The sequence below is a fragment of the Trichosurus vulpecula genome, chromosome 2, assembly GCF_011100635.1.
Source record: "Trichosurus vulpecula isolate mTriVul1 chromosome 2, mTriVul1.pri, whole genome shotgun sequence".
Classification (NCBI taxonomy): domain Eukaryota; kingdom Metazoa; phylum Chordata; class Mammalia; order Diprotodontia; family Phalangeridae; genus Trichosurus; species Trichosurus vulpecula.
In genome coordinates this window covers 375,355,227-375,367,915 of record NC_050574.1, presented here as the reverse complement: position 1 = coordinate 375,367,915, position 12,689 = coordinate 375,355,227, and the positions used below count along the sequence as shown (strand labels likewise).

Genomic DNA, 12,689 nt, shown 5'->3' with positions numbered 1-12,689 from the left:
CAATGGGAGAAGTGGGAGGAATTATTAGGACTTACCGTAGACTTCATGGAGAATATCCCATGACCTAGTAAAAATTTCCAATTTAGGATACAAAAAACTGAGCTAAAAACACAGCTATAAGAAACTTTTTCTAAGATATAGTTTAGATGCTCATAAAGAGAATGTAGTGAGTTGTGATGTACCTGTACTCATTTGTGTAGTCAAAATCTTGTTTATTGTGAGTTGGTTTTAGGAAGTTACACTCTATAATTCCAACTACGCCAAGACCCATGTTGTTTGCCTAAAAAAGAAAATAAGGCAAAACATAAAATAAAGCTTTGGGAAGGTAATGATTTTATCTACAAAATGCCAAGGTGGAAGAGGGTGGAAGAGCAACCCTTTAAAACCAGTGTGGTAGAGTGAAAACAACACTGGCCTCAAAGTCAGAAGGCCTATATTCAAGTCCATGCTCTGCTATTAGCTAAATTATATTACTTGGGGCAAGTCATTAACCTTTCTGGTTCTCAGTCTTCACTTGTAAAATAAAGAGGGTTTAACTAAGGTTACAATTTTAGAATTTCCAGTTAAACTTAATGTTATATTTTACTTATTAAAATCACTAGCAGCAAAGAATGTCCCAATATGGCCCACTAAATGGCAAGGTATAACAGAAAATGGTACTGTAGTAGAAAGAATAATAGGACTTCAAATCACAGGACCTAAGTGAAACCTAACTCCACCATTTACTCTACCTTGGACAGGTCAATTACCTACTCAGGGCCGTTGCACCTTCACATTAAAATGAGGAGGTTAGACTAGATCAGGGGTTCTCAACACTGTGCCACAGACCTGTTTGCCGGTCTGATAAAGTCTATAGAGTCCCTCTCAGAATGTTTTTAAATGCATAAAATGTGTAGGATTACAAAGGAAACCAATTATATTGAAAGATAGTTACCAAAACATTTTCTAAAAACGAGTTTATAGATACCAAGTTAAGAACCCTTAGACAACAACATGATGTCTAAAGTCCCTTTCCGGCCCTAAATCTATGACCTTAGAAGCCTAAAGCCCTTCTTCTGGGTCCATATAGTATAATGTTTTCTAATATGTTTTATATGATTGCACATATATAACCCACAATTGAATTGCTTGCCCAACCTTAGGGAGAAAATTTAGAATTCAAAATTTCTTTAAAAAATGAATGTTAGAAATTGTCATTACGTGGAATTGGAAAAAAATACTATTGAAGGAAAAAAAAGTTTTCCAAAGTGGAATGGATTCTTTGACCTCCAATATTGGATTATGGAAGCATAATCCTCCATCTCCATAATCCTCCATCCCCATAATCCTCCATCCCCATTCCTACTTTAGGCTACACATTACAAAATGATATTAGGACAATGATTTAATCCTTGGTCATACCTGGGTAAGAAACCTTAAGAGTTAAGAAAAGACTAATTCCAAAACAATTCTCTGAATTAAAGTTCAGGGAGGAACTCTGATCTCCTTAATAATAGAATTAGAACATTGGTTAAGGGCTAAAGAGGACTTTGATCCAATATACTCGTCTCCTGACCCCCAACTCCCCCAGGCTTGACAAAATTAAGACAATGAGAAGGAAAAAGTGTTTGATTTCTTCAGTTAATGGAAGTATGAACAGCTAGAAAGGTGACTCCTTATAGAAAGTAGGCAAAGAGACCCCTCTAGGGGTCTTAACCTGGAATCCATGAATAATGAAGGGAGTACATCAATAGATTTCATAAATCCATAATTTTTTCTTTATTACTGTGAAAATATTTCAACATAATTGTCTTCTTTTATAATTCTATGCATTTTATTTTAAGCACTTAAAAACATGATTCTGGAAGGATGTCCATAAGCTTTACCAGACTGCCAAAGGGGTCCAAGACACACAAAAAAGTTAAGAACGCCTACTCTGGGGTGTGCCAAAAGTTAAGTGACTATTGGACTGTTGGATGAAGCAAATTTTAAAACTATCACTTCAACTCTGAATCCTTTGTTTGACCTTGACTATAGAATTTTGTCTATTGTCTGGGAATGCTACAACTTATAATTCCAATATAGCTTGGGGGAAAGGAGGTTTTCAGGAGAAAAAGTAACTCTGATTAGCTGGACCTCTTTTCAGGCTAAGTTGAAATGTTTTCAATTTAAATGAATTTAAATTGTTTGTCAGGTTTGTACCTAAAATGAAGAGTACAGCATTTCCCCCTCACAGAATGTATTTTCACTCATGAACCTTGGAAATTTAGCAAAGAGAAGTAGGCATGATTCTTGTTCTTCACTTTCCCTTCTAGACCTCCCTACCACCACCAAATCTTCCTCTGTGGTTCGCTCCATTCAGATATATCATCCTATCCAGATCCTAACCCCTGTTATCGACAGGCTCCTAGGTTATTCATTCTCATACTCTAGTATACCAGGTTTTCAATCTCAGCTTCTACAATCTGCCCCTTTATTTCACTATAGCCATTCATAAGGGTGCTCATACTCTTAGTATCTCTCATCCGTAGTAGTAGTAGCAGCAGCAGCAGCAGTAATAGTAGTAGTAGTCATCATAGTTGTTGTTCAGTTGTTTCAGTCATGGCTGATTCTTGGTTTTATGTTTTCTTAGCAAAGATACTGGAGTAGTTTGCAGTTTCCTTCTCCAGCCAATATTACAGATGAGGAAACTAAAGCAAGGCAAATGGCTTACATGACCTGCCATGGGCACAGAGCTAGTAACTGTCTGAGGCTGGATTTGAACTCAGGAAGATGAGTTTTCTTGATTCCAAGCAGAACACTGTCCACTATACCACTTAGCTGCCTGTCCTAAGACCAAACCTTCACAGTCTGTAACTCTGATTGTCCCTTTAAGGTGATCATAACCTCTGTCTTTCCAACTGTCCCGGTAATTCACTTGTCCTAAAATTTGTTCTCTATCCTTGCCATAACGTCCATTTATTTACCCTACCTTCTTCCAGCTTTCTAAGGCTATAACCCCTGCCTCTGGCCTTACTATTGTCCCATCAAAACCTTTACGCTGTCCTTGACCCTTGAATTCCCTGCCCCATTGTGCTATTCCTACTCATTCTTTTCCAAACTCAAACCTTGGTAATTCCCACAATCCACCTTCTCTACTCCTGCTTGAGTCACACAATCATGCTATTAACTAATCTCAACTTGATCTCAACTGCTATACACTGATCCTCTTAACTCTTCTCTGATCAAGTTTCACACTCCATCAGGGCAACTGTCCCAAACCTCTTTTATACTTAAGCAATCAAGAGCATACTTTACCTCTTCCACCTGGATGGCCTCCCCCCATACATCACTGAGAAAACAGATCATATGTCTCAAACTCCTCTCCATGCCAGTTCTACATCTCAACATCATCCCCATCATGTTCTCTTTTCTCTAGTCCAAAAAGATGAGGTAATTTTTCTTGTCACTGCTATATTTAAAACCTTGTGCCTTTGATCCTTTTCCCTCAATTCCTCTGGGAGTTTAGCCCTTCAATCTCTCCACAATATTCAACCTCTTCTTATTCAACAGTTCCTTTCCTGTCACCTAAAAATAAGCCTAATATGTATTTTCCCATCCTTACAAACCTTTCACTTGATCTAATCAGTAGGATCACTCTACAACCTGTCCCCAGCCTTCTTTTCCCAAATGTCTCAAAAGTCTTAGTTTAAACTACAATAACTTAAGGTATACTATTTTTCCTTTTACTTAGAAGGCTTCTGACTGAAATTTATTACCTTGCAGGGAAAAAAATGGCATTTCCATTCCTTTATATAATCATAATTTTGATTGAAGCTTACGAGAGCCTAAAACTACACTAAGACTTTTGGGACATCCCATATATTACTTGCCTTTCTGGAATGCCCTGGTCAGTCAAAAAGTCTTTCCTCACACCAACTACTAGTGTCTTTCCCCTCAAAATTGCCATGTATTTATTTTGAACATACCAGGACAAGAAATGTTTTACTTCTGCCTTTCTATCTTTAGCACTCCGCATATAGTGCTTTAAAAAAATTATTATTGATTAAATGCAGTAATAATTTTCACATGTGACCCATTTACTAATCCTATAGCATAGTTGTTTTTATTTTTTTACAAATACTTACCTTTAGTTGACAACCAACTCTTTCATATGCTTTGATGAGCCGATTTTTGTGATACATCATTATCCCATAATGATCTTTGTTTCTGCAGTTAAATCCAAAGGTAATTCTTACCGTTTTAGCCTTAAAAAATTAAGGAAAATTCTAACTAGTAGCAAGTGCCTGAAAAATTCCTATACATATATTTTCCAAACTTACTCACTTGCAAAACAAACCAATAAAATCAAAAGCAAGCAAAAACCTTTCCATATGAAAAGCTTCCTTACTATGTCATGACTGAATTGACCAGATAACTATACTGCAAAATGGTCAATTTCAAAGTAACTATGAGTGAGTCATCAAAAGGAATCTAGGGACTAGTCTCTATACCCCATCTCTATCCTCCCCCACTTTTCAAGATTACTTTAAGATAAAGAATGCTAAAGTAGGGTAAAAATTGGGGAAGATAAGGTCTATTTCAAATGCTTTTCTTATATACAAAGACAGCTTGCTTAAATCAGAATTAAAACCCAATGATATCATTGCCTTTTCACGAATTTGAGAATTATAATTTTTCAAGTTGTCATTTTCCATAAAACTGTTGCAGAACCATGGCCCCTAGTTGATTCCTTTTGTAAAAAAAAAAAAAAAAAAAAAAAAACCAACATTTAACTTTCCTGTTACTTGAAATGTGTTACAAGATATAATCTTAGCTTGCCTCTATGCAATATAACATAATGGAAACTCAAAGGATACAGCTAAAAATTTGGGTCTGTAAACATCACGTTCGATGTAAGCAAGACTTTTGGAGACCAACTGTGTCTTCACTTTCTGTCCTCGTAAAATGATCTGCATTCTTGGTTTTAAATATAGTATACTGCAATAAGCCTGAAAAATAACAATGATTTCTATTTTAGACAAATAATAAACTCATATTTATATATCATTATTGATGGATTTAAAAATAAACAAACCCTTGTTGTTCACAGAAGGATTAGATGAAAACAACATCAAATATATTAATCTATAACTCTCATTTGATCTGCTTTTAGTGAGAAATAATCTTAATTCTTAAACTTAAAAATGAATGGGATTACTGTAATAAGCTTTTAAGGAAAAAAATTTCAACTTCAAAAGGACAAAATTTGAAAGCTGTAAATAGTTTTTTAAAAAAAAGCATTTTTCTTAAAAGCATTTTATGGTGTTCACCATTCATTTTATGTCTTTAAAACTTAAAATACACTGAAGAGTTTATTTTCAAATTCCTGATTAGTATTGCAAAATGTTACCTGTTTTCAAGTCTAAGCAAAAGTTTTACTGACAAACCAGATGTAAACATTTTCAAATTACCGACATTGATGAACTGCCAAGTAATATATACAAAATGAAGCATATTCAAATCACCAGTAATTCTTAGCATAAAAAAATTACATGAAAATATCTTAGCTGATACAAAAATTGACAGTTAAAATCTACTTTTGAACCTTCAGATCTACAAATTTAACAGTTCAATGATCTTTGTTTCAAAGTAAATTAACACATTTTCAAATTAAAGAATAAAGTAAATGTACTTTAATGCATCTACACACTTTCATTCATTGAAACATTCCAATGGGGGGGGGGGGGGTCACACAACATTCATAGGTTAATGGTGGCCAGGGATGGATTTTTGTTTTGGAAAATACAGGGGATGGTTAGTGGACTAAACTGACAAACCCTTACTGGGAGCAGTGGCAAAGCTGACTTGATCATGGTTCCAGGAAAGGTATTGGGGGTGGGGTGGGGTAGGAGAAGAGTGTTAAGGGAGGAGGGAGAGAAGATTAATGATTGTATGGAATTAATGGGTAAAACCAAAGAACTGGCTATGCGGTAGGGTCACAATTGGGGGTGGGGGGGAGACAAGGTTAGAGGGGGGTTCTGCCAGTAATAGCAGGCAAGGTGAGGCTCTTACCAGTCAGAGAAGAAGAGCCAGAGATTAAAAGGTTCACGTATCCAGACGTTTTTATGTCATTCAATATTTTTTGGCATTAAATAGCATGATTTTATTAAGAATAAATTTATTTTAAAATGTTTTTTTTGGGGGGGGGGGGTTAGTTACCCAAACAAAGAGCTATAGTGCAGACAAAAGAATTGAAAAAAGATTCAAAACAAAATGATTCAATTGTTGAAAAAAGATTATTAAAGAGCTCTGCAGATACCACACTTCATATCTGAGAGTACAGTGTTTACAACTACTGAAGTAAATAAAATCTTTATTGACTATATCAAAAGTATATTCTAATAAGGAAATGTAGAAAATGACAAATTGCCTCAACTTATTTATAGGCATAATTCAAGAGATGAAAATGTATTAACTGATGAGAAAAGATTAAAAGTAGGATAGATAGAAGCATCATTCCTCAAGATATATACCAATATAGTATAACAACTGCAAAGGAAACTAAACAAATCTTGGAAATTAAGGTAGAAGGAAACAAACACAAAAACCAAATCTCCAATAAACTAGATTTCTCAAAAATACTAATTTTGATTCCACAGCTACCAGAAGACTTATTATGAAGCAAAGTGTTCTTTAGTGGTTCTTAAATAGTAAGAAGAAAGAAGAGACATTCAATGCAAAGCTAAATATTTAATATTTTTTATTTTCAGATTCCTGATGTTAATAAGGAAGCTGGGCCAGAGGAGTTCAGAAATGGTGTTTTAGGATGGGTTTTTGTTTAATATCCTATCTGTTTTAATATTATGTTCATGGTACACTAAAGGACACCACCTACCTCTGGAATCCTCCAAATAAGCTTTCTTAGTAACTACTGCAACAAACAATGACACACACTTGGGATATCATTGAAGTAGCCTAGATAATCTCCAAGTTAATTTTTAAAAAATCAATAGATAAATTTTAAACTGTCAGATATTTATGGAGCTTGAGTTTATGGAGTAATTTTACCCCACATAATGAAATAAAAGCCTAGCTTATCTTATCTCACAATAACAGAGATCTAAGTATATATGTGGTCACATTCTTCATCTGACTCCAGCGTACCTCAAAAATTGGCTCAAAAAACTTCTTTCAGCTAAAGAAATACACCAAGTGTTCATCAAGTGTAATTAATAAATTCAATTCATGTCTAATAATCCCTATTTTTAAAAAGAAGTTTCTGAACCCCTAAAAATGACTATAACATTTTTACTATATATAAAGTTCATCATTCTTTCATAATTTACACTGTTAAACTTTTATTGGTTTTTCCACCACCACCACCACCACCTCCTATACTTCCAACATTTCCAGAATTCAATGAGGTAAATACATACCCTCAGGGAATAGTCACTTTCAGGGACAACTTGGTCCATTCTTTCTTGTTTTTTGTACCCTTTTTTCCCTGTTTCATCTAAATCTTCAGGAATTCTAATGTCATATTTATCTTTATCAAATTCAAATTCCGTTACTCCATTGTTGTCTCTGCATTTTTTTAAAAGAGAGAGACTGTTAGACAAGTTCCATTTTTCATGGTGAACCAAATGCAAACACAGATAGTTAAAAAAGTAATCAGAGTAGTAAGAAATAACAAGAATTTTTAGACTTTTAAAATTTATCATTTCCTGGAAACATTTTCAATAGGGTTTGGTTTGTTAATGTTAACTAAATCCTCAAAGTTTCAAAACTGTATTTGAGTAAGACCTTGATATTTCAAACAGTGAATACATATTTTAACATCTTAATTTCTCATCAATTAATCACTTACCTCCAAAAATAATGTCTCTGTGCAACGGCGATAAGAAAATAGATTACCCCCACACCCATCCTAAAACTTCAGGTTTATTTACTTAGTAACCAGTATTCCCTTTTTTTTTTATTCCTTTTTGAGGTTTAAGGACTAGTGGTTGGGATGGAAAGTGGTTAGCATGGAAAAGTGACTGGGAAACAATTTGCACAAAAAACATAATTTTTAGTAATTAGTCATTAATGTCCCTTATGAATTTATTTTAGAAAAAATGAAACTGTGATGGAGCCATAATTCTGAGTACTTTTCAGTGTACATCCATTTCTATATTTCAACTTTATACAATTAAGGATAAATTCAATAAAAGTACTATAAATATTTCGTTCAATGTACCAATAATTAACAGCTGATTTATACATTACCTCCTAAGATTCCAAATGATGATTCTCGTTCCTTTTTTACCCATAATAGCATCAAGTTCAGCCAATAATTTCTGTTCCGTAGAAAACAAAGAATGTTCCAGAATTGCTCTAAGACTGGCTTTTGACTCAGTTGAATTAAAGAGCTGTCGTATGTCCCGAGTTAAAGATTTAATATCATGAATATGTTTTAACAAAATGAGATCAATCCACTGCTTAGTAAAACAAACACTATTTCCACATTTTAAAAAAAAAATAGTTCAAACAAAAACTGAATAGATACACAGGTATTCTAGAATTAGCCTGGAATTTTCTAAAATAAGCCCATTTCTTTTCTGTAATTTCTAGAATTGCTAAGAATTTATGCATGGCTTAGCTTATGTTGGGGTATTTTTTCCAAACCAGTACTACACTTTCCCTTTTTCTTCCCTTTTAGATAAATAGACTTTACAAGTGCTACACTTTTATTTCTTTGGAATATGAGCATTCAATCATTGCAGTATTAATGGATGGTAAAATACCAACGAAAACACCATGGTCATGGCTTCTCCAAATACTAAGTCTTTTGAATTTTTTAATCTCACCTAGAGTTTGTATTTTTTAAAAATCAGATTAGTCTGTAAATATGTATCATATATATATTTAAAATGTGTTACTGGGTGAAATCGTAAGTAAATAAGGAGAGCAAAAAAATGTATCTGTCAGGTCTATAGATAAGGGAAATTTATGACTAAGAGACAGAGAGGATCACAGGAAGCAAAATGTTTAACTTTGATTACATAAAATTGAAAAGTTTGCTAATTCAGCCAAAACTGGAAGAAAAAAAGGAAACTGGGGAAGAAATTTACAGAAAGTTTCTCTTCTACAGGCCTCACTTCTTAAACATAGAGGGAACTGAGCCAAATCTATTTAAAAAAAAAAAAGAGCCATTTCCCAATTCACTTATAAATTGGTCAAAGGGTACGAACAAGCAGTTTTCAGAAGAAATCAAAGCTATAAACCTTCACATGAACATGCTCTAAAACATTATTGATTAGAAAAATGCAAATTAAAACAACTCTGAGACACCACTTATACCTATCAGATTGCCTAACATGACGGAAAAGGAAAAAGGACAAATGATGGAGGGGATGTGACACAAATGGGCTAGCAGTGGAGTTGTGATCTAGTCCAATCATTCTAGAGAACAATTTTGGAACATCAAACTGTGCCTACCTTTTGACCCAGCAATACCACTATTTGGTCTATATCCCAAAGAAATCAAAGAAAAGGGAAAAGGGCTTTTTTATGTACCAAAACATATAGATAGCGGCTATTTTTGTGGTGTCAAAGGACTAGAAATTGAGGGGATGCTCATCAATTGGGGAATGGCTGAACAAGTTGTGGTACATAATTGTGATGGAGTACTACTGTGCTATGACAAATGATGAACAGGATGGTTTCAAAAACACCTTGGAAGATGTATGAACTCATACAAAGTGAAACGAGCAGAACCAGGGGAACTCTGTACACAGTAACAGCAATACTGTAAAGATGATCAACTGTAAAAGACTCAGTTATTACTCAGATCAAGACAATGATCCAAGATAATTCCAAAAGACCTGTGATGAAAAGTGTTATCCATCTCCAGAGAAATGATGAACTCTGACTAAAGATAGAAGCATAGCTTCTTTTACTTTATTTTTCTTGTGTATGTGTGTGTGTGCATGTATGTGTGTGCGTTTTTTCTCCCACAACGTGGCTAATATGGAAATGTTTTAAATTACTTCACATGTATGATCGATATCATATTGCTTGCCTTCTAAAGGGATGAGGGAGGAGAGAGAAGAGGAAAATGTGGAACTTAAGAATTTTTTAAAATGAATGTTAAAAATTTTTACATGCAATTGGTAAATATTTAATGAAATAAAAATATATTTAAATTTGTGCTACCAACAGTTATATGAAAAGTAATTCATGTGGTATTTACAATCTGTTTAGTAATTTTCTTTTTGTAACTTAAATTTTTATATCAAAAGAATATGGTCCAAATAAAATCTTGTCAAAAAGACCACTTTAATTCATCAAAGAAAGCAATTTATACATTATGGCCAAGTTACATTTATACTAGGGATGCTTCAACAGTAAGAAAAACAATTGACAATAATTAATCATTAAGAACAAACATTCAAAAGGATATGGTCCTTGCTGAATGCTACTATTGGGACAACAACATGTTCTGCTTTTGTAGATTCCAGGTAGGTCTGTGACAGTAAGCCCACACTCATAGTTTCACCATTTTTGGTAAAAATAATTGCATCTTTACCTAGGCGCATTGAACCTGACTTGAATCCATTTCCATATAATCCAATTGGGACACGACCATTCATTGAAACTTTATCACTAAAGCCAAAACTGGAATCAAAGAGATTAAAAATATAAGTAAATATACATACTATTCATCAAAATTCAATACATTTCATACAAAGAGAAAATTAATAGTGTAGGAAAAGAGGTTCAAACCGTACTGAACAAAGTAACTCCTTGAAAATTAGAATCAGTCGGGGACCTAGGAGTGACTGTTTCAATAACCTAAAAAAAAGAATGAAAAAAGTGGAGAAGAAGAAAACACTGGGAGAAAATGGGAAGGGAGAGGAAGAATGGGGGAAATTATCTCACAAGTGGATGGGGGGGGGTGATAAGAAAAACTTGAACCTCATTCTCATCTAAAGTGGTTAAAGGAGGGAAGAATATATGTACATACAGAGATGGGCATAGAAAAGCAACTTAATGAACAGGGAAATCACAGAGAAAGGGGTTAAGAAAAAGAGAGTGGGAATAAGGGAGGGAAAATTAAAGGAGGCATTAATTAGATGCAAAACATAAAGAGGGAGTAGGTTTTTAAGAGAAAGTATAATACAATAAGACAAAGGGAAATAGACTTGTAGTTAAGTGTAAATGTTTAGTGTAAACTCACCCATAAAACAGAAGACAGTAGAATGGATTAGAAACAAGAATCTAACAATGTGTTTTTTACAAGAAACAAACTCTAAACAGAAAAATGCAGAGTTAAAATAATGGCTAGAACAAAAGCTATTATGCTTCAGCTGAAGTAAAAAATGCATAAGTAACAATCATTATATCAGAGCAAGTAAAAGTAAAAACAGACCCAATTAAAAAGAGATAAAGAAATATTTTAGTGAAAGGTAACAATTAATTGATGTCAATATTAAAATACACACAAACACAATATATGTGTATATATGTATGCATATATATATACAAAATGGCATTGCATCTAAATTGTTTTAAAAGTTAAATGAGTTAAAGAAAAAAAATAGTAAAATTATAACAATGGGTAACCTAAGTTTATTTCCCTCAGACATAGGTAAATTCAGCCAAAAACTAAGCAAAGTTAAGGATCTGAAGAGTTTTATTAAAGTTGGATATGCTATTAAATGGAAATACAAAGCAGTATGCATATTTCTCAGCTATGCATGGTATCTTCAGAAAACTGTGTATTATATTAGCACATCAAGACCTCCCAAATAAATACATAAAAGCAGAAAGATTAAATTAATGTCTCACCAACTATAATTCAGTAATTCAAAAGGATCTTTGATGTGAAGGTTAAAAATTATTTGAAAACTAAACAAGTTAAACTTAAACATAAATAAGTTAAACTAAAAGAATAGCCAACTTGAAGAACAAATCAGAGAAATAATAATTTCATTAAAGATAATGACAACAGTGAGACAACAAATCAAAATTTGTAGGATGCAGCCAAAGGAGTCCTTGTGGGAAAATCTGTATCTCTAAACACTTTCATCAATTAAAGACAAGAATAAAAGATGAATGCAATTGAGCATGCAACCAAAAATAAAAACTAGAAAACAAATAAATCTAAAATACTCAATTAAATGCCAAAATAGAAATAACTGAAAATCAAAGAGATCACCAAAATTAAGGGTTTTTCTTAACCTAATAAATAAAACCAGGAGATGGTTTGAAAAATAATAATAATGACTGATAAAAGTCCTAAGGCTAATTTAGTTTTTAAAAAAACCAAGCTATTGGTATCGAAAATTAAAAAGGAGAGTTAATTAATAAAGGAGAAATAAAAGCAATTATTAGTTATTTCTTCCAACTACATGCCAAGAAAACTGACAATCTAAATAAAATAAATGAATATTTTTGAAAAATACAAATTATCCAGATTAAAAGAATGGGAAAGAGAATACTTAATGCTTAATACTCTATCACAGAAAAAAGAAACTGAACAATCAATAAATGAACTGACACTAAGAAAAAACCCCAGAAACCAGAAGGATTTACAAGAAAATTCTATAAAACAATTGAGTCCAATACTTTATAAATGGTTTGAAAAAACATATAAAGAAGAGATCCCACCAATTTCCTTCTATGATACAAATAGTCTTGATATCTAAATCAGGGAGGCTCAAAAAAGAGAAAACTATAGTTCA

General features: G+C 33.1%; 1 protein-coding gene across 1 annotated transcript in view; it reads right to left on the bottom strand.

The window, feature by feature from the left end:
• Positions 1–12,689, bottom strand: part of MORC3 (MORC family CW-type zinc finger 3) — a 71,256-nt gene that overhangs the window by 25,116 nt on the left and 33,451 nt on the right. Inside the window, exons 4-9 of the mRNA XM_036745478.1 lie at positions 10,406–10,620; positions 8,230–8,377; positions 7,398–7,545; positions 4,839–4,970; positions 4,107–4,226; positions 183–280 (exon numbers count right to left, since the gene is read on the bottom strand). Of these exons, the coding sequence (XP_036601373.1) occupies positions 183–280; positions 4,107–4,226; positions 4,839–4,970; positions 7,398–7,545; positions 8,230–8,377; positions 10,406–10,620 (861 nt within the window). The remainder of the gene's footprint in view (positions 1–182; positions 281–4,106; positions 4,227–4,838; positions 4,971–7,397; positions 7,546–8,229; positions 8,378–10,405; positions 10,621–12,689) is intronic.